This window comes from Schistocerca nitens, chromosome 9 (genome assembly GCF_023898315.1).
Source record: "Schistocerca nitens isolate TAMUIC-IGC-003100 chromosome 9, iqSchNite1.1, whole genome shotgun sequence".
Classification (NCBI taxonomy): domain Eukaryota; kingdom Metazoa; phylum Arthropoda; class Insecta; order Orthoptera; family Acrididae; genus Schistocerca; species Schistocerca nitens.
In genome coordinates this window covers 233,955,907-233,979,471 of record NC_064622.1, presented here as the reverse complement: position 1 = coordinate 233,979,471, position 23,565 = coordinate 233,955,907, and the positions used below count along the sequence as shown (strand labels likewise).

At 43.7% G+C, this 23,565-nt stretch overlaps 1 protein-coding gene across 1 annotated transcript in view; it reads left to right on the top strand.

Moving 5' to 3' along the window:
• The first annotated feature begins 1,513 nt into the window (after positions 1-1,513).
• LOC126204153 (uncharacterized) overlaps positions 1,514-23,565 on the top strand; it is a 231,450-nt gene continuing 209,398 nt past the window's right edge. Inside the window, exons 1-2 of the mRNA XM_049938561.1 lie at positions 1,514-1,520; positions 1,597-1,856. Coding sequence (XP_049794518.1) covers positions 1,514-1,520; positions 1,597-1,856 — 267 coding nt within the window. The remainder of the gene's footprint in view (positions 1,521-1,596; positions 1,857-23,565) is intronic.

Here is a 23,565-nt window from a genome sequence, read left to right as displayed (position 1 = left end):
AGGACTAAGAAAGTGGAATGGTGACATAAAACTGAGTGGCTCGATACTCTGTCGAGCAATAGCAATAGATGGTAGTGCACGGCCTCCTATATGTGACTGGTAAATGCTGTTCAACAGTTGTTTACACTATTGGGCATTAAAATTACTACTCCACGAAGATGACGTGCTACAGACGCGAAATTTAACCGACAGGAAGAATATGCTGTGATATGCAAATGATTAGCTTTTCAGACCATTCACACAAGGCTGGCGCCGGTGGCGACACCTACAACGTGCTGACATGAGGAAAGTTTCCTACCCATTTCTCATCCACAGACAGCAGTTGACTGGCGTTGACTGGTGAAACGTTGTTGTGATACCTCGTGTAAGGAGGAGAAATGCGTACCATCACGTTTCCGACTTTGATAAAGGTGGGATTGTAGCCTATCGCGATTGTGGTTTATCGCAACATTGCTGCTCGCGTTGGTCGAGATCCAATGACTGTTAGCAGAATATGGAATCGGTGGGTTCAGGAGGGTAATACGGAACGCCGTGCTGGATGCCAAGGGCCTCACATCATTAGCAATCGAAATGACAGCCATCTTATCCGCACGGTTGTAACGGATCGTGCAGCCACGTCTCGATCCCTCAGTCAAAAGATGTGGACGTTTGCAAGACAACAACCATCTGCACGAACAGTTCGACGACGTTTGCAGCACCGTGGACTATCAGCTCGGAGACCATGGCTGCGGTTACCATTGACGCTGAATCACAGACAGGAGCGCCTGCGATGGTGTACTCAACGACCAACCTGGGTGCACAAATGGCAAAAAGTCATTTTTTCGGGCGAATCCAGGTTCTGTTTACAGCATCGTGATGGTCGCACCCGTGTTTGGCGACATCGCGGTGAACTCACATTGGAAGGGTGTATTTGTCACCGCCATACTGGCGTATCACCCGGCGTGATGGTATTGGTTGCCATTGGTTACACGTCTCGGTCACCTCTTGTTCGCATTGACGGCGCTTTGAACAGTGGACATTACATTTCATATGTGTTACGACCCGTGGCTCCACCCTTCATTCGATCCCAGCGAAACCCTACATTTCAGCAGGATAATGCACGACCCCACGTTGCAGGTCCTGTACGGGCCTTTCCGGATACAGAAGATGTTCGACTGCTGCCCTAGCCAGCACATCCTCCAGATCTCTCTCCAATTGAAAACGTCTGGTCAATGGTGGCCGAGCGACTGGCTCGTTACAATACGCCAGTCACTACTCTTGATGAACTGTGGTATCGTGTTGATGCTGCATGGGCAGCTGTACCTGTATACGCCATAAAAGCTCTGTTTCACACAATGCCCATGTGTATAAAGGCCGTTATTACGGCCAGAGGTGGTTGTTCTGGGTAGTTATTTCTCAGGATATATGCAACAAAATTGCGTGAAAATGTAATCACATGTCAGTTCTAGTATAATATATGTGTCCAATGCATACACGTTTATCATCTCTGTTTCTTCTTGGTGTAGAAATTTATATGGCCAGTAGTGTAGTATCGCAAGTAGCCATGTGATGTGAACAGGAGGCAGCGTTACTGAGCGTCGGCTCGGGCTGTTGCAGGCTACGGGTCGATCGCGCCGCGGACGGCGCTGGGCAAGGCGCTGACGATGGGCTACGCGGTGCTGGGCATCCCGCTGATGCTGGTCTACCTGTCGTCGGTGGGCGCGCTGCTGTCGCGCTGCGTTCGCGGCGCCCTGGCGAGGACGCTCTGCTGCTGCCTCTGCTCCAACTGCGGCTACTGCTGCTACGACGAGGCGCGCATGCAGGAGAAGGAGCGCCGCATGCGCAAGAAGCGCATGCAGCAGATGGAGCTCATACAGGTGCGCGCCTACTCCGCTCGTTACTCTGCCCTGTTCTTTTCTTCCAATTTTCCTATCTCCCTTTCCTTCCATCTGTCCTTGAACCCACGTTTCCGAAAGTCATTAAGACAAAACTGAAGCTACTGTCTATCAGGGTTTTACACCGAATGAGCAGGTTAGCTAGGAAACAGGGTTCCTTTAGTCGAAAGCTGCTGAATATTCATTCAAGATCTTGAATTTATTGGCTCAGACTTCATCACAGTAAAAGCGTTGATGCCTTGGTACTCAAAATATATACACTGAGCACACTCCAAGTTAATTAATCAGTAAATGTATTAATTTCTAAAAACCAGAACACGCTGTACTAAGAGCCAGCAGAAATAACATTAATGTAGAACACAATAATGCAGTCAAAGGGAACTACTAACCTACAGTTACATATTAACAGAGAAAAGTTTCGTTGAATTTCTTGGACATCGAACAATGTAAGACATTGCAACATCAAAACAAATCTCGATGGGTCCCCACCCGTAATACAGAGGTATTGAAGGAAATGCTAAACTGTTCAGCAGAAATTTTTATCATTAAGGAACATCGATAGAGACAATGTAAGATCAGCTTTAACCAACTTTTTAGCGGTACGTTACAGGAGATAATACGAGTAAAAAAGCCTAACTGTTAGTCTAAGAACGATACGCTGGCGTCAAAAACCAATTACTGATCACTGGCAGTTGGTCAAATTAAGCCTAAGTATCAAAGCAGTAAAATACCCTCAAAAATTTAAGGTTCAAAAAATTCGTGTACCACCGTACCTGGACATCCAGCTCAATTAAACTTCACAGGATCGGAGCCAGAATATGCAACACCCCGCCATCTGACCAAGATCTAACCTACTCCAGGCCACTTGCACTTACAAAACACTTCTGTGCTGGCCTGGAGAACTAGTACCGGGAGTATTATCAGTCTTGTACAACAAAAGAGTATTATCAGTCTTCTACAACAAACAGAAAAGTGAAATTGGTTAACTCAAATAACGTACACTTCAATAGGTGCGCCTAATTAGCAGTTTCAACGTGCACAATGGACAAATACACAGTAGTTCAAAACTGTTCTCCTAAAAGTGTCATACTGGGCGGAGAATTATGTCAGCTCTCCCAAAATAATTTCTTTCAACGTTTCAACACCTAGTGAAGAAGCAACTACTTGAACAGAGTCTAACGTGAGATTAGCACTATCAATTAAAGCTTTCAAATGCCCACAAGGACTTTAATTCAGAATCCAACGTGATTAATTACCTGCGACGCTAGCAAAGACTCCCAAAATTCAAAGTTGCAGTTCACCATGGAAACAGGCATCCCCAACCGCCTCGCACCTCACAGGACGTCCACACACTGTTTTTAATCGAAATGAGGCCTGTAATCCGGTTCGCGGTCCTCGCGCACTCCAGTAGTCTTCACCGGCGTTCCGTGACTGCATACAGCCACTGCCTGCACCAGAGTCTTCCGCGCCACCTCGCGGCCTACTCGCCAACCTCCAGCTCTGTCTACCACCGTCTTTAGTCCTGGGCGCTGCATAAGACCTTTCCCTCGGCACAGAACATGCTCCCTGCAGTAGTCCACCAGTCGTTGGAGTCGATTGCATCCACGGCGAAATCGACAAGAACACATCAACAACTGTTTTAGTTAAGAATCAGCGAAATATAGCGGGTGGGAGGTTGTTCCATCCTGCCACGGTCGCCAGCTGTAACTCAACTCCAAATATATTTTGTTGGTGTGTAGTTGAAAATGTTTTCTTTGCAGCAATTAGATGTGGGTAACGGATGGTTATCAAAGACAACAGATTTCATACGAAATCTGTCTTAGCTGAATCTAAATCGTGTTTCTTTCCTGTATGATTATGAAACTTCTTCAGTTTTAGGTGAGAAAGTTGCTTTGAAAGGATAATAAGTCATACCATTTACTTCGTTTATTGAGTTCCTAAGTAACACACTAACTAGACTCAATCATTCTCATATGAACAGTTAAATTATCTCCAATTTCGCACTGAAGTTTGCATTGCAGTACTGCTTTTCCACATTTAATCTGTCACGCTATATCAGTTCACATATGCCTCAGTAGGTGCTCAAATAAAAATACAGTCCACCAACGAATGTTACTGCCCAATAATGACGATAAGGATTTATCCATTTATTTCGTGTGTAATTTTCCACACCACCCGGAAATACTCTCTGGATAAAAATTCGAGGTCAAGAACGCTAAAATTCCTTCAATGATTACTAGTTTCAGCTCACTGTAGAGCCATTTTCAGATGTTTAGTAGTTTTGTAATTTTCATTAGCCTTACTTGGTATATTTAGCGATCTTCACCTAGGATTATTAACCATACATTTTCAGATAGCAGGTAGCCTGTCTTCCGATTTGACAATGTCAGTAACAACGTAAATACGTCAAGTCAGGCTAAGGGGCACTGCAGAAAACATTCAGAGATCTGAGGATGGCTTGTCAGTGAGCTGAAACTAGTAATCAACAAAAGAAATTTAGCAATCTTGACCTAGGATCTTTATCCATACATAGTAACACAGTAGACCTCCTGCCTTCCGATTTGACAGTGTCAAATAACAGCGTAATCATTCTTATTTCCCTAACATTCGAAGGATAATTTCGAAAGTCATGTGTTGCAAAAATATGCCGATTTGTCGTACACTTTTACTGCGACTCGACTGCATACAATCGTTCCGCTCGAAAGCTGAGGAACGAGTGACCTCGCCTTGCATGAAAAGACATCAATAGTAGTGCTTTGCAGATTCAATGAAACAGTAGAAGAGTGCGCTCTGCCGAACGAAGGCGCACTCACCTATGACTGTTCAAGAGAACCAGCGATGCGTAAGGTTACGATAGACTAATTCCTACCTCTGTCGATATTAGTACCCTTTATTAACTATACAGTCCTCTCTTTAGTAAACACTGCGTCTTCTGTCACAATTATAACCTGTTGGGATTGATTTGATTAGTCCCACGTTGGGAGCCAAATATGTAGTGTAGAGTTTATTAAGCAAGATTCCAGTTATTATTTTATTTATTATAATTTAATTGCATGTAAGTGTTTCATTTCCTACTTAATCGCAATCAAAGAGGTTGGGTTTACGAGGTACAAGAATATAGACAGATTAACCCTTTAAATGCATACGGCCTATGTATCCGTCCACGCCATGCTTATTCCCAGTCAGTTTGACGGATATGTCCGTCCGAAGCATTCTGTGGCTCGTAGCTAATGGTTATGACGAATTTCAGGATGGGAGGCGATATAATATAATTTGATAATGTTGGATTGTAAGTCTCGTCCGTCAAGATAAAGTCTTCTCAGTCAGTTATAAGCTATGACGCTTTACATTGTTTGTGGAAGTAAGGAGATAAATTATGGCAGTCAGTCCTGAAGATTAGGTAACCTTGTAGGCTGCCGGTCGTAAGCCTCGACTTAACTTGTCGCTTTAATGCCTGATCCCGGAGCGGAGCAGCACTTAACAGACGAAGAGCCGCTGCCAGTATATGAAGGCGGATGCTGCACCTGGCTGAAACTGCTGCTAGGGTGTCCGCATCCGTCGCTATCTGAAACCAGAGGGACGAAAAACTTGATTTCTCCACTCTACCTAGCGTCCCTGTAGCGGAAACAGAGCCTGATTTACATCATCCAGTCAGAACGCTTAACCAGTGGTCACCCTATGAGTGGAGCGAAGATGGGACCTTAGAAACCACCTCTGAACAGAATTTTGAGAATAAGCAACAGGACGTGCCCATGCTGGGAGAGAAATCCTGTTTGGGACTGATTGGCGCTACGCCAGACTGTCCGGCACTTCCTTTTATTCAGAGAACCTGAAACGCCACTGACGATAAATCTCTCCTGCAAATCAAGAGGAAAGCACCTGGGCCTGGCACATACCAGCCCTGCGCCAAAACGTCACTTCCACCATTTGGAGAGCGGCGATCAATCCCGTTCTCAAGAGTTAGGTAACGAACGAGGTAGGTACATCCGCAGGACAACAAAGGGCCGCCCGCTGGCATCACCCACGCTGGACCACCTACACGATGCCAGCGAGGGTGACGGTCCGACTGTTCTCATGACTTTCTCCTTCCAGAGAAGTCTATCTACAAGCAGAAACTTAGTGACTTTAATAAAGATTAAAAATAGGTAATTGTCTCTGCAGGAAAATGCAACCAGGTTACTGGCGGAAGCTAGTACGTGAAAGAAGCTAGTTACCGTCCTTCTGCTATTATTTTTGTTACTTTCAAGGTCCATGCTCATTTTTTTTTTTCGTCAGAGTGGCAGAAATTAACATCACACAAAACAAATCAGCCACGTACCTCGCATATATGCTACAACTTCTCTAAGTGCTTTGGACTTTTCTCATGAGCAGCTCTGGGAAGATTGTCCTATCTACCTGGACAAATAGTACATTAGTCCTTACTTGACTGACAATCTAAAACGTAAAAACACTAACACTACTGGCACAACGCGTTGAAGCAGATTGGAGGTCCTTGACGTCATTAAAAATGACTAACTGGCTCTTTAATTGTGCAAAGAAACAGATAAATTTTGATAAAATGGAAGGAGTAGATTGTCAGCACTTTGCATGATGACAGATTTCAAGAAGTAGATTTAAAGAACACAATCGCTAAAAGCCAAGTATCGTTATGTGTTACAACAAGAATAGAATATGGGAGGTGTGGATGGGAGTGATTCCCAGTTTCAGAGCCGTATAATGGTCAGGAGTAGACTGAAAAGTATTATCAGAGGATTTTTGGCCATTAAGTGGACGGTACATGCTTCTGTGTATACGTTTTGCGCAAAAAAAATGGCGGCGAAAGAAACAGATGGAGTACCTGGCTGTGTCCTCGCCATGACAAGGTTCATCAGTTGAATGCCCTCTTTGAACACCAAAAGCGACTCGACTTACAATCATACATTTCCCATAAATTATGCCAAGCTCAACGAAGAAAAGGCCAACGTGAAGGTGTGGAACACGTGCGAAAGGAGGTCTTCGAAAACAGACATCTTATTCGTGTGCATAATGCCAAGTACCTCTCTGAGCAGCATCATATTTTAAAATAACCTCCAAATCAAGCCTGTAACTATGTGCAAATAAAATTTTATTCTCTCCATGAATACGTACTATTCGATTTGAATCTACTTTAGATCTGGTCCGTAAACGTAAATCAACTGCGAAGTGATTTAATGAGTGAGCGATGAACTTGGAGCCAAACTGCGCTATCTAGCGCTGGGAGAAATTATCTAATGAGGGAGAGGATCGCCCACAAAAAAATGTACACTTTAGGGCTTAAAAGGCAATACTTAAAAAAAAGTTTCGCCCACAGACTGCGCTTGTTCGTGATGTACATCAGATGTTGGTAATACGTCTTCGTGTCAAGTTAAAGGTAGCCGTGGTAGTATGTGTCAACTAAAGAACCAGTATTAACTAGATGCGCCTTTATGTTGCTAACATATACGTTAATAGCACATTACCTTCACAGTCTGCTTTTGACGAATGTTAACGCTTCGTTAGTGATACACACTGCCTAGCCACAAAATTAAGACCACCCGCTGAATAGCGTATTTAGAAAGCAATACATCAGCAATTCTGAGTGACAAGGATTCGACAAAACCTTGGAAGGTTTCTGGGGGTATGTGACACCAGATGTCTACGCAGAGGTTCCATAATTTATGGGCTGGTTTTTTACGGACGCGTTACTGGCGCCAGATAGCGTCGGAGTTGTGTTTTATCCGGTTCAGTTCAGGTGGAATTGGTGTCCAAGACACCAACTAGAGTGCACTAACGTGCTACTAAAATCACTGAAGCTCTAATTCGTCCTTGTGACATGGACAGTTATCATGTCGTAAGATGTAATCGCTGTGGATGAAGACATGAAGAATATAGGTGGTCCGCAATAATGTTAACACAGTCAACAACTGTTTGGTGCCTTCGATTCCTACCACGGTGCCATGGAAGCCCGGGTGAACGGTCCCCGTAGCATAAAACTGCCCCCACCGGCCAGCGTCCGAGGCACAGTGCATGTTCCAATCAGGCTGAACACGGCCAACGACCAAATGAAACAAGAAACGTAATTCATCTTATCAGGCGACATGTTTCCATTGAAACACTGCCCAGTCTCCATGATCGCAGAAATCGTAGTGGACGATGTCGTTGAGGTAACAACGAAAATAGTAGTCGTCGTCTGACGCCCAGCCCCATGTTCAACAATGTCCGCCGAACAGGGCGTCCTAAAAGCTGGTACCTGCATCAACATTATAGTCTGTGGTCAGGTCAGCCACAGATCACCACCGCCTGTCCTGCATTACGGAATGGACAAGCCTCCGACCTCCACGCGTAAATCCAGGACCTTGTCGCGCACCTGTTGTTTCACAGATCATTCAGCCCTATTCGTAGACGATAACGACAGTAGCATGCGAATAAACGACCAGCTTCGCCATTTCCGACATCCTTGTTCCCAGGCGTTGGGCCATCATAACCCATCGACCTGGTGTAAAACGAAACGTGATGCACCTGACCAGGTGACCCGTTTGCAATGGTCCCCTGTCCAAATTCCATGATCCTATGCCCACTGCAGTCGCAATTATCGAAGTCGATTATGTTACTGAATGTCCCAGATTGTAGCCCATATCGTTGCTAGAATGACTGCCAATTCGTCTCTGCTACACTTACATACTTTCTTTACCTACCACATGGTCGCAACGCCACACGAGGTCATTCAGTCTCGATGTGGGCAAGGATCGTAAGATCCGAGGTCATCGGTGTGTGTATGTATGTGTGTGTGTGTGTGTGTGTGTGTGTGTGTGTGTGTGTGTGTGTGTGTGTGTGAGTGGGTGCGAGCAAGCGCTCGCTATATGTGAATCGTAACACTGTAACTATAGCCGATACTGTATTTCTACATTTATAATGTACATGTACACAGTAAACCATTATAATGAACAATGACATGGCGAAAATCAAGGGGTAACTAGTAATATCGTGTCGTCCCTCCTTTTCCCACATACTACAGCAACAGGACGTGACATGGACTCAATAACTCGTTGGAAATGCCCTGCAGAAATATTGAAAAAATCTCCCTGTTTGTGGAAGAGTTGACTGTGTAGGATTTTATGCGCGAACTGACCTCTCTATTATGTCCCTTAAATGTTCGATGGGATTCATGTCGGGCAACGTGGGAAGCCAAATACCTCGTTCGAATTATACAGGATGTTCTTAAAACCAAACACGAACAATTATGGCCCAGTGATTCAAAAATCAAATGGCTCTGAGCACTATGGGACTTAACATCGGAGGTCATCAGTCCCCTAGAACTTAGAACTACTTAAACCTAACTAACCTAAGGACATCACACACATCCGTGCACGAGGCAGGATTCGAACCTGCGACCATAACGGTCGCGAGGTTCCAGACTGAAGCGCCTAGAAACGCTCGGCCACACCGGCCGGCTGGCCCAGTGAGATGGTGCATTGTCATTCACAAAAATTGCGTCGTTATTTGGGAACACGAAGTCCTATAATGGCAGCAAATCGTCTCCAATTAGCCGAACATAACTATCTTCAGTCTATTAATGATTCAGCCTGACCAGAGGACCCTCACCATTCCATATAAACGCAGCCCACATCATTATGGAGCCACCACCAGCTTGCACAGTGCCTTGTTGACAAGTTGGGTCCATGGATTCATGGGGTCTGCACCACACTCGAATCCTACCGTCAGCTCTTACCAACTGAAACCAAAATACATCTGACCAGGGCACGGATTTCCATTCTTCTAGGGTCCATACAATATGGTGACGAGCCCAGGAGAAGCGCTGCAGGCGTCGTGCTGTTTGCAAAGGTACTCGCATCAGTCGTCTGCTGGCGTAGCCCATTAACACCAAATTTCACTGCACTGTCATAACAGATACGTTCGTCATACGTCTCACGTTGATTTCTGTGGTTATTCCACGCATTGTTGCTTGTCTGTTAGCACTGACAACACTACGCAAACGCCGCTGCTCTCGGTCATTAAGTGAAGGTGCTGGTCACTGTGCTGACCGTCATGAGAAGTAATACCAGAAATTTGGTATTCTCGGCACACTATAGACATTGTGGATCTCAGAACACAGAATTACCTAACGATTTCCGAAACCGGTTGTCCCTTGCATCTAGCCGTAAGTGCCATTCCGTATTCAAAGTCTGTTAGTTCCCGTCATGCGTCCATAATTACGTCGGAAACCTTTTCACATGAGTCACCTGAGTAGAAATGAAAGCTAAGCCAGTGCACTGTCCTTTTACACCTTGTGTTCGCGATACTACCACCATCTGCATATGTGCATTTCCCTATCCCAGGACGTTTGTCACCTTAGTATATATTTCAGAGGGTTCTTAGCATGGAACCAAATGTTGGGGTTTCTTCCCATTCCAATTGCGTATACAGCGCAGGATGAACTCCAGTCATGTACAGAATGATTACTTAAATGCTTAAATGCCTCTGTAGGCGCTATAAGTAGCCTTATCTTCTCCTCATTATCTTCACGGGAGCCTTGCGCAGGGCGTTGCAGTATGTCTCTAGTTCTACGTAGTGGCCGTGGAAGGCCTAAGGGGCCGCCTGATCGCCGTGTCATCCTCTGGCTATGGTGTCATTGGGTGCGAAATGGAGGGTCACATAGTCAGTACACCACATTACCGGTCGTTGTCGAGTTTTTTGCCTTGGAACCTCTACTGTTTGTTTAAGTATCTACTCATTTGGCATCACAAGGCTGAGAGCTCCTCATTGCAGTCTCCATACCAAAATGCAGAAATCCTGGGTTTAACCGAGAATGGAACCCGGATCCTCCTCATGCCAGTCAGACGTGTCGACCGCTCAGGTACGGGGATGGAAAGTGTCACTAGATTAGCGATACGCAGACAAAAGCATGCCCTACCAACATGTACCAAAACGCTGCGCATAAAAAGAGAATGTTTCAGCGGATCATACCTCGGGTTCTAATGGAGATAGAGAGGTAGGGTCAAGGGTTTTGGATAGTCCTTGGGCTAGGGACGAATTGTATACCCAGCAGAATGATAGTCTTCCTGTAAGTATCCTACACTACAGGTCCAAATTTGATTATTGCACGCTTCCTCCAGCTTAGGCACATGGAGCAAATCGGCTGGTTCTCTTTGCATTAGATGTGTGCTGCAGTCGGCCTTAAGGTAATATGCCAGTGAACCGCTGGATTAACAGTAATAATTTTTATCTACATCTACATCTACATGACTACTCTGCAATTCACATTTAAGTGCTTGGCAGAGGGTTCGTCGAACCACAATCATACTATCTCTCTGCCATTCCACTCCCGAACAGCGCGCGGGAAAAACGAACACCTAAACCTTTCTGTTCGAGCTCTGATTTCTCTTATTTTATTTTGATGTTCATTCCTACCTATGAAAGTTGGGCTCAAAAAATATTTTCGCATTCGGAAGACAAAGTTGGTGACTGAAATTTCGTAAATAGATCTTGCCGCGACGAAAAACGTCTTTGCTGTAATGACTTCCATCCCAATACGCGTATCATATCTGCCACACTCTCTCCCCTATTACGTGATAATACAAAACGAGCTGCCCTTTTTTGCACCCTTTCGATGTCCTCCGTCAAACCCACCTGGTAAGGATCCCACACCGCGCAGAAATATTCTAACAGAGGACGAACGAGTGTAGTGTAAGCTGTCTCTTTAGTGGACTTGTTGCATCTTCTAAGTGTCCTGCCAATGAAACGCAACCTTTGGCTCGCCTTCCCCACAATATTATCTATGTGGTCTTTCCAACGGAAGTTGTTCGTAATTTTATCACCCAGGTACTTAGTTAAATTGACAGCTTTGAGAATTGTACTATTCATCGAGTAATCGAATTCCAACTGATTTGTTTTGGAACCCATGTGGATCACCTCACACTTTTCGTTATTTAGCGTCAACTGCCACCTGCCACACCATACAGCAATCTTTTCTAAATCGCTTTTCAACTGATACTGGTCTTCGGATGACCTTACTAGACGGTAAATTACAGCATCATCTGCGAACAACCTAAGAGAACTGCTCAGATTGTCACCCAGGTCATTTATATAGATCAGGAACAGCAGAGGTCCCAGGACGCTTCCCTGGGGAACACCTGATATCACTTCAGTTTTACTCGATAATTTGCCGTCTGTTACTACGAACTGCGACCTTCCTGACAGGAAATCATGAATCCAGTCGCACAACTGAGACGATACCCCATAGGCCCGCAGCTTGATTAGAAGTCGCTTGTGAGGAACGGTGTCAAAAGCTTTCCGGAAATCTAGAAATACGGAATCACCTTGAGATCCCCTGTCGATAGCGGCCATTACTTCGTGCGAATAAAGAGCTAGCTGCGTTGCTCAAGAACGATGTTTTCTGAAACCATGCTGATTACGTATCAATAGATCGTTCCCTTCGAGGTGATTCATAATGTTTGAATACGGTATATGCTCCAAAACCCTATTGCAAACCGACGTCAATGATATAGGTCTGTAGTTAGATGGATTACTCCTACTACCCTTCTTAAACACTGGTGCGACCTGCGCAATTTTCCAATCTGTAGGTACAGATCTATCGGTGAGCGAGCGGTTGTATATGAGTGCTAAGTAGGGAGCTATTGTATCAGCGTAATCTGAAAGGAACCTAATCGGTAAACAATCTGGACCTGAAGACTTGCCCGTATCAAGCGATTTGAGTTGCTTCGCTACCCCTAAGGTATCTACTTCAAACAAACTCATGCTAGCAGCTGTTCGTGTTTCAAATTCTGGAATATTCCATTCGTCTTCCCTGGTGAAGGAATTTCGGAAAACTGCGTTCAATAACTCCACTTTAGCGGCACAGTCGTCGGTAACAGTACCATCGGCACTTCGCAGCGAAGGTATTGACTGCGTCTTGCCGCTTGTGTACTTTACATACGACCAGAATTTCTTCGGATTTTCTACCAAATTTCGAGACAATGTTTCGTTGTGGAATCTATTAAAGGCATGTCGCATTGAAGTCCGTAGCAAATTTCGCGCGTCTGTAAATTTTAGCCAATCTTCTGGATTTCGCGTTCTTCTGAACTTCGCATGCTTCTTCCGTTGCCTCTGCAACTGAGTTCGGACCTGTTTTGTGTACCACGGGGGATCATTTCCATCTCTTACCAATTTATGAGGTATGAATCTCTCAATTGCTGTTGCTACTATATCTTTGAATTTGAGCCACATCTCGTCTACATTTGCATAGTCAGTTCAGAAGGAATGGAGATTGTCTCTTAGGAAGGCTTCTAGTGACACTTTATCCGCTTTTTTAAATAAAATTATTTTGCGTTTGTTTCTGGTGGATTTGGAAGAAACGGTATTGAGCCTAGCTACAACGACCTTGTGATCACTAATCCCTGTATCAGGCGTGATGCTCTCTATCAGCTCTGGATTGTTTGTGGCTAAGAGGTCGTGTGTGGTTTCGCAACCATTTACAATTCGCGTGGGTTCGTGGACTAACTGCTCGAAATAATTTTCGGAGAGAGCATTTAGGACAATCTCGGAAGATGTTTTCTGCCTACCACCGGTTTTGAACAAGTATTTTTGCCAACATATAGAGGGAAGATTGAAGTCCCCACCAACTATAACCGTATGAGTGGGGTATTTATTTGTTACGAGACTCTAATTTTCTCTGAACTGTTCCGCAACTATATCATCGGAGTCTGGGGGTCGGTAGAAGGAGCCAATTATTAACTTAGTTCGGCTGTTAAGTATAACCTCCACCCATATCAATTCGCACGGAGTATCTACTTCGACTTCACTACAAGATAAACCACTACTGACAGACACAAACACTCCACCACCAATTCTGCCTAATCTATCTTTCCTGAACACCGTCTGAGACTTCGTAAAAATTTCTGCAGAACGTATTTCAGGCTATTTCAGCTTTCTGTACCTATAACGATTTCAGCTTCTGTGCTTTCTATTAGCGCTTGAAGCTCAGGGACTTTCCCAGCACAACTACAACAATTTACAACTACAATTCCGACTGTTCCTTGATCCAAGCACGTCATGTATTTGCCATGCACCCTTTGAGATTGCAGCCCACCCCGTACTTTCCCGAGGCCTTCTAACCTAAAAAACCGCTCAGTCCATGCCACACAGCCTCCGCTACCCGTGTAGCCGCCAGCTGAGTGTAGTGAACTCCTGACCTATTCAGCGGAACCCGAAACCCCACCACCCTATGGCGCAAGTCAAGGAATCTGCAGCCAACACGGTCGCAAAACCGTCTGAGCCTCTGATTCAGACCCACCACCCGGCTCTGCACCAAAGGTCCGCAGTCGGTTCTGTAAACGATGCTGCAGATGGTGAGCTCTGCCTTCATCTCGTAAGCAAGACCGGCAGCCTTCACCAAATCAGATAGCCGCTGGAATCCAGAGAGAATTTCCTCAGATCCAAAGCGACACACGTCATTAGTGCCGACATGTGCCACCACCTGCAGCTGGCTGCACCCTGTGCTCTTCATGGCATCCGGAACGACCCTTTCCACATCAGGAATGACTCCACCCGGAATGCACACGGAGTGCACACTGGATTTCTTCCCCTCCTTAGCCGCCATATCCCTAAGGGGCCCCATTACGCGCCTGCCATTGAAGCTCCCAACTACCAATAAGCCCACCCTCTGTGATTGCCCGGACCTTGAAGACTGAGAATCATCCTCTGAAACAGGGCAGGCACCTGCATCTGGCTCAGCCAGAGACAGTGCCTGAAACCTGTTTGTCAGACGCACCGGGGAGGCTTTCTGATCAGCCTCCGGGGACGTCTTTCGCTGCCTGCCACGCCTTGGAACGACCTCCCAATGAACCACAGGTGAGGGCTCAGCCACACTGCGGGCAGCAACCGGGGCAACCACAGCAGCAGACCGATCTGGGGACAGACGGGACGAGGTTGATATCCCCGTGATGCCCAAGTCCGCCTCCCCACAGTGGTGCCCATTGGCAACAGCCTCAAGCTGCGCGAACGAAGTCAGCGCCGCTTGCAGCTGTGAGCGAAGGGATGCCAACTCAGCCCTCATCCGAGCACAGCAATCACAGTCCCTGTCCATTCTAATCGATGTTGAACAACAGTTACTGAAACACGAGTCAGTGCCTAGATAACGCAAGGGAACACGCAAAGAATTTATTAACTAACCTGTACAAATGCCTGACGACTGCGCTACAATCTGCTTGAATTTACGATTACAGTAACTAAAACTCGAAATTACACCTCCTATACGAAACTCGCACGCAATTTAAGTAAGAATCTACGAAGTAAACACTAAAGCGCGATGCTACAACTCTCAAATACTATAATACGCCCGAAATTTATGAATTAAACAATGCAAGTACCCAAAAACACGCAAAGAAATTAAGAATTAAACTATGTAACAAATAAGTAAGCTAGAGGTATACGACTTGCTGCTGCAGCTGCTTATCCAACGGCGGCAGGGAGCACACTGGCTGTGACCAACCGACACTGACCGTTCAAAACAAAAACATAAGACAGACGACTACGCGAATTTACACTATTCAGGTACTAAATCGCGATGCTACAACTTTCAAATACTATAATACGCCCGAAATTTATGATTTAAACAATGCAAGTACCCAAAAACACGCAAAGAAATTAAGAATTAAACTATGTAACAAATAAGTAAGCTAGGGGTATACGACTTGCTGCTGCAGCTGCTTATCCAACGGCGGCAGGGAGTTAATGGGGGTCTAACTACATAATGTGAACTCTGAATACAAAGAAATTTCAGGACAATGAAAGTGTTTTGAAAAAAATGGCTCTGAGCACTATGGGACTTAACATCTATGGTCATCAGTCCCCTAGAACTTAGAACTACTTAAACCTAACTAACCTAAGGACAGCACAAAACACCCAGCCATCACGAGGCACAGAAAATCCCTGACCCCGCCGGGAATCGAACCCGGGAACCCGGGCGTGGAAAAGTGTTTTGTTATAAGAATAATCAGAATAGCTTCTATATAAACTTTATTATATAAACATTTACGTCAGTCAGTAATTTAAATTTTTTCCTGCCAGTCTATGGACTGATTAAATACTTTTCCCAGATGCCTAAAACTTTGTGCACACATTTATCACATTGTTATCTAAAAAATAGACTACAGTCAAATGATTTCAATCAAGAGTTTTTATACTACAAACTAAACAATCCAAATTAAGTTATAGTTTTTATAATTAATAAGGGTATATTTTTCCTCCTGGTGATAGTAAGCTGGTGTCTGTAGTCTATTTTTCTCCAAATGGTAACCTGAAATATCACAAAAAATTTCAGACCTCTAGCGCAAATATTTTTTTTTGTGCATAAAACAAACATTTCAGAAAATATGATTAATGGGAAATTCAGTTTAAAGGTACATTACATCTGTTACTCACCTCTGTTGTTCTTAAAGCCCTCCAGTTGCATAATATTCTTGGTTTATGTGTTCCTCATTTTCTCTCTTTAGTTGCCTCAAGAACCCACTATTCGAGCGGAATTTTTCGTTTCACGGCTTCTCCATTTGCATAATATTCTTGGTTTGTGTATTCGTCCGAAATTTTTCGTTTCACGGCTTCACCATTTGCATAATATTCTTGGTTTGTGTTCCTCATCATCTCTCTACCTTTTCCTGCCGCTCTATACTACTCTGTCTTCTTTGGGTGCCTTAGAATGCGAGTCCGCTTGCTAGCTGTCCCGCTATAACGGGACAAGTCTAAACAAGTCACAGTGAGAGAATCGAATAAATTAGACAAATCGCGAACGCATAAATTACCCTAACTCTTCGCTGCCTTCACTAGCTTCAAACTTTGACATCGCCAAGCGACCACCGACCTTAGTACGTGATATCAATTTCAACTTGATACACGCTTACTTTCCCAGGGAAAAACGCTCTCAAAGACGGAAATCCAAACCTATAAACGGATTAAACTAACTCAGAGAAAAGCAGTTTTTTCGTCTCATGTAACTAAAAATTAACACTTTCCGTTACTTTCCTTCAATTGTACTGTGAAACCTTGTTTCTTTCCGCGTCTCACTCTTCTAAGTCAACGCAAATAATAATGACGCCATTTGACGTCCGACCGCAGCGGAAAAACGGTCGTTGCCGCATACCGACATATATTTAAATTTGTTTTTAAAGGTGTTCCCGATGTGCGAACTGATTCATTTAACTACCATTTAGTTCGCAAAACTCTAAATATTGGTTTAAGATGGAAATAATTCGAATGTTTGAAGCATATTCACTAGCAATACACCTTAAGGGGCCTACGAAGGCACCTTTAAATCATGGACGTTCCCGAAAATAAACCAAAATAAGCATTTTTGATAATTTTTTCGCTGTCTCTAGTGGATATGTAAGTAACTAGCCGCAGCAAGTGGTTACAATTTTAACGGGTATTCACTAGCCATTTATCTAGAAGTATCCTCTTCCTGCTTTCGAAAATCAGTATCCGTTATTGAGAAACACCCCAAAAACATGGTTTCTATGTACAAAATCTGAGCCACGGCATTTAAGATACGTACAATACGCATATAATACGTAAATAAACTGACGGGTATACTTCTGAATGAGTGAATGAATGATGCATTTGCGAAAACATAGCGGGTGTAATTCCTCAAAATAACACCTGAAGTTTAAAAAATGGTAAACTGGCAGGTATTCAAATGATAAATTTACGTGAGTTTTGCAGGTATAATTCGTCAAAATTATTCCCGTTGGCGTCAAAAACTGTGTAAAGGCCGGTATACCCGTGATGAATTTGTGTATTTTGTGGGTGAATCCATGGAAATCTATCCTTAGGCATCAAAAAAGTAAAACTGACGGCTATACCCGTGGTGAATTGGCATAAATTCTGCGCATACAATTAGTCAAAACTGTATCCGTAGGCTTTAAAAGTTTTTAATATTAACTTGTACACCCGCCACGAACTCTATGAATTACCTACGATATGACCGTGAATTATATCCATAACGAAAGGTTCCGTATTTTACCCGTAATGGAAAATGTTTAAGTGTAATATCACTTTCATTAACAATCGCTGTTGTGGTACCAAGGTAATCGATTTTTGGAACATGAAATTTGCATTTACCTGACTGCCTTGATCAACGAATTTTCAGGACGTCGTGTGACAAAAGGGCAAGTACGAGCAGGGAATCAACACAGTCTACGTTTTTGGAGTCCGTGGTGCTCGGCATGCAAGAGGTTATGCTGTACGAGATATATCGTTATGTCTGAGCTCAGAATATGAGTGTGACGCATGCTTTCTCTCAATCTCCGACGACTCTTTTGTATTGAAGGGATCAACAGTATATTTCTGTTAAAATCGAAGTTGTGTCAACTGAAAATTCTGTATAGAATCTGCAGGGAACTCTTCGGGGTTGTTTAATATTAACTCTTTCAATTGTTTTTCAACATCACTGGCACTAATCTCTGTACCCCGAGTTACAAAAGTAACCCGGGGCAGTACATCTGTATCATCTTTAATGAAGAAACATCTAAAAACAGATTTTCACATTTCTAATTTTGCTTTTCTACCGTCAATTTGAGTTCCATTCTTGCCATTAACGGTGCTACTGACAGAGGTTACATTTGACCAGGATTTCGTTGGTTTTGTGAGAGATCTTTCGATAAGGTTATGCTACGGTACTTCCTGAACCAATCACGCACTGGCCTCTTGCCTGGCAAATATGTTTCATTCAGCATCTCTCTATCCTTAATCCTACGCTTTGTTAAGCCGAAGACCAAAGGGTCTTCCTTAGAAGTTGCTTGCTGTATGGTAGTTGTATACCACTGAATGTGCCTCCCCGCCCCCACGTGTTTTGCTCTCTTAGGTATGTATCTGCCCAGTACATGGCCAACAAGTTGTTTCAACACGAGCCATCGTTATTCCACCTCCTCTTGCCAAGAGGTAAATGTTTGGAGTTTCTCTTCGACGTGTTCGTTTTAGCTGCCCTTTGTACTGTAGTAATTATTGTTGCTACAACTGCCTCACAGTCAATCATAACAGTTCCATTATGAACACCCTCAGTTAGGTCGTGTATATTTGTTCACTTTTGGTCTAGTATATTTCCATCAAGAGTCGACTTCCAAATTACAGGTTGTATGTTGTTTACAGAGAAAGCATTATTAATTTTTCGCAAGTTATCCTATTACGACAACCACTTAAAAATATTTAAGTATCCCAATCGACTTTTTTGGCGTTGCAAGTTTTCTCCAACGATTACTGTATGGCTGAAGACGTTTTAGCGAATTGAAGTTTTCTGCAAAGTTTTCAAGTACGTCTGGGGTTGAGACTGGTGTTGAAGAGAAAGATCAAATCCACTCTTGATGCAGAATCATGCCCAGAAAATCTCGCAAATAGTTTTTTTTTTTTTTTTTTTTTTTTGTACCGGTGGATTTAGAATTCTTGTTTACAGCGACAGTTCCACTACCTCCATTTTCCATTACCTAGCTACATTTTGTGGATAAGGGAAGACTAGGCAGCGAGTTTGTCATGTAGATATTACATGTGAATGTTGTTTGTTTGTGTGATGGTCATGATATGCACCATGTAACAGGGAAAAGCGTCCCCAGCACGTGTCGGAATTCGACTGCTGCAAGATCGTTGCCTGTCGACAATGTCTTTCGTCGTTCCGCGATACTGCTGCTCGCTTTGATCGGACTTGCGAATCTTAAATGTAATCGGTATAAAGCCTAAGGCATGGAGCATGAAAAGGGCAAGTCATTACTTAGTCGCACACACCTGCATAATTTTTAGAAATTATTATAAGACTAATATTTACCTGTAATGTGTAGCATTTACTACAACTCAGGATCATTGTGTCTCCCAAGAACGAACTAATGTGGAAGGACGGCTGACTTACATTTTCCGGAGTATGATCTTTTGAGCAGCGACACTTAAATCAAGTTTTGTGCTGTAGAAAGGAAGCTAAATTCAAAGAATTACTTTTAAGTGAAATAAGACGCAAAAAATATTTTACGGAACTGAATTGTGGTGTTCCACTTGCAAGCTTCTATCGGGCATTGTTATTTCCAAGAGCATCTTTTAATCCTGGTGTTAGGTGTGACTGGGAGACCGCCATGGGTGACACTGATTTATCTTTGTGCAAGCAGATACGAACTGCGACGAGAGAAGTTCATGCAGTCAGTGATGCACTAGTGAATGCGAAGCTTGCATTTGCGCTGCCTGACAACACAGTCTGGGCGGATGGACTCCTTGCTTTCTACGAAATGTTGACATTATTGGAAGGTGCAATGGACCATCATTCGGTATGGCACAATTAGAGGTACCTGGATTACGACGCCGACAAGCATTCGAACGTGATCTTGCACGTCACATTGCGGAAGGGTGCTGTGGACGAAACTACCAATCATGAGCCAGTTTTGCAACATATATGCACCATCTAGAAAAACCTGAAAAAGAAGATGCCATTCTGCCTTCAGCTAATATATACACCATCTTTACAAGGGATTAATACCTGGTGATCAGCTTCTAAGACGTAAACGTGTTTTTCGGGAAAGTTCACTACCTGCAGGCTGCTGGAACGATGCAGACTCAGCCTCTGCAACAGATTTCCATCCACAGAAGCTCTCACCACTAAAAAGGATGATAGCTACTGCAACGGAAGAATTTGGTAATGGGTTAACAGCAGACATGCGTGAGAAATCACTTGTGTAGAACAAAAATGTATTTCGCATGAATAATCTAATTATTACAACTGTCAAAGGTACAACACAACTATTTCTGAAGAAATGTGTATATGCAGCTACTTTCCGTTTTTTAATTGTACTTTTATATTTGTACCTGTTTCCAAGGAAAGGTCTGCAGCTGAAGTAATCTGCTGGGTTTCAGAGAAAGCAAATTGTCATTATAAATTCAGTACTTCTGTTCTCACAATTTCTTTCTCTTGAAAATTTTTTAATTTTTGAGAACAAATTCATGGCCCTTCGTTTATTTTCCTTCATCTTCTCACTGGATTTTCCAATAAGGAATTTCAGATACTGAAATCAAAAGAAATAAATGTAAAAAAATTTTTAATGAAACTGTAAGAAGATGTGTAGTGTAATTATATAAGATTAAAAAAATTTTCGAACAAATAAAAGATATATAGATTACAGGCTTTTAAAATGTATTTTGGATCATTAGGGTAAAATAGAAGTTTACAGTACTATAAGAAAGTGGGGTGGCTCAGTGTCTAGCACACTGGAGGACATCGTTTCAAACCTGCGTTCGACCATCCTGATTTTAGTTCTCCGCAATTTCCCTAAACCGCTGTAGGTAAATGCTGCAATGGTTCCTGTGAAACAGAATGGTCGACTTCCTTCCATATTCTCCCCCAATCCAATGGGAGCGATGAGCTCTCTTTTTGGTTCCCTCCCCCGACACAACCATCCAAAGACGGCTGATTGGAAACGTTCCGTACATGAAGCGTTACAACTGCTAGAGTCTTCATAGTCAAAGAACAATTAATAATCACTAATATCGCACAGTAACATAGGTACCGAGTGATACAAAAAATCTCTTCAGAAAACGTGAACACATAATAGTCACTAAAATGATACCCTAATGCTTCAGCATAGCTAGGAAATCCGGGTTCTCTCAGATACGCAGCCAATAAGGCAAGACACATGTAGATCATTTGTTGCGTACTCCAGAACATCGTTGCCGTGAACACTAACGGCACACCATAATGCAGCAACCTAAGCAATGGGCTGTCGCATCACATTACCTATTGGAATGAGACGGAATACATGACTACCTTACTAGGGTTATGACACAGGCGCCTAACTATGGAAGTGCTTCATTAAAGAATCTATCGAGATTCGAGAAAGGAAATCACTGATCAGTCGTGATTGTGGGTATATCCTTAATAAGTCTTCGGAACCCACAATTAGTGTCATTAAGATAAGAAAGAAGATACTCCACAACGAACTGACTTCGAGAGCAAGCGTAGGAACAGCAAAGGTGCTGCCAATACGCTTAGCTGGGCGCGAACCTAGGATGGAACCGCGACGCCGCCTTAGTGGTTAGTTTATCAGCGCGTCTCATGACGACCACTTGGTCGTTTGCCGATTATATAGGCCAGGCGGACACAGGAACCCGATCGTTAACCCGTGAACTTCTTGGTCATTAAGTGCAACGAGAGGTGCTGCAGAATCAGATACCGTCATCTTATTATGATTAACTGTATTGATAACGGAGTACCAGCTCCAGAGAGAATAATAAGAGTAAACTGAGTAGAATCATTGGTGCTTAAATTATATTTCCGGCATTTGGCTGTGCAAACTTCTTTATTTTTTATTAGTATAATGATTTAGGCCTTCCGCCATTATCTAGTACGACAACTTTGTGTATAATTAAACTTTGTTAAGTGATGGACCATGCTGTTGGTATAGTCTCTTGCGTACCTCAGCGATACAGATAGCCATACCGTAATACAACCACAGCGGAGGGTTATTTGTTGAGAGGCCAGACAAACATGTGGTTCCTGAAGAGAGGCAGCAGCTTTATCAGTAGTTGCAGGGGCAGCAGCCTGGATGATTGAGTGATCTGTCCTTGTAACATAAACCTAAATGGCTTTGCTGTGCTGGCACCGCGAACGGCTGAAAGTAAAGGGAAACTACAGGCGTGATTTTTCCCCAGGGCATGCAGCTGCACTCTGAGGGCTATTCGGAAAGTAAGTAACGATAGTTCGCGAAATAGAAACCACAGTGAAAATCAAAACCGTTTATTTGCAACAATTGGGTACAACTTCCACCTACTTATCTCCATAGCCGCTCATCCAACATAGACGTTTTTTCGTAGCGCTGTACCACCTTTCCAATACCCTCGTAATAGAGCGCAGCCGCCAGTACCTTCCGCATATTCTCTACGCTGGCCTACAGCTCGTTGGCTGTGCCAAAATGTTGTCTTCGTTGCCAGCGGTTCATGTGAGCAGAGATGAAACTCAGAGGAAAACAGTTACGGGCTGTATTGTGGATAATCAAACATTTCCAATTGAAAATGATGCAGGAACATCTTCACTGCCCCTGCAGAATGCGGCTGAGAATTGTCTTGAAGAAGAAAACGCACGACAATTATGTAATGTTGGCGGCATAGCTTCAGGCGAAATTTCTCACCAGGCCCTCGTACTTGGCGGGAGACACTATTGTTCTAGGTATCTCTATGTGCTCAGAACTAAAAAGAACGACGTAACGCAATCAACGGGCATACTAGAGACACTGTCCAACGCACCTCTTCAAACATACATCGGATTTTCACTGTGGTTTCCATTTCGCGACAGATCGTTCCTTACTTTACGAATAAAGGAGTAGAATCATTGGTGCTTAAACTATACGAAGCATCAGTGGTAGGACACATTGCGAGACATGAAGGTGTCACTAGTTCAGTCTGGAGGAAAGCGCGTGATGGGACAGGAGGGGGGGGGGGGTGTTAGAACTCGTAGACGAAGACCAAGAGATGAATATAGTTAGCAGATCCAGAAGGAGAAGGAGGTTGCAGTAGTTACTCACAGACGAAGCGGCTTCCACAAGACAGAGTAGTATGAAGAGCTGCATCCAATCAGTCTTCGGACTGACGACCGCAACAACAACGAAATCTAATTATTCGCAACTTCGTTGTACTTGATAATGGCTTAGAATTAGGTAATGCATGAACCGGTAGTAAACCACAA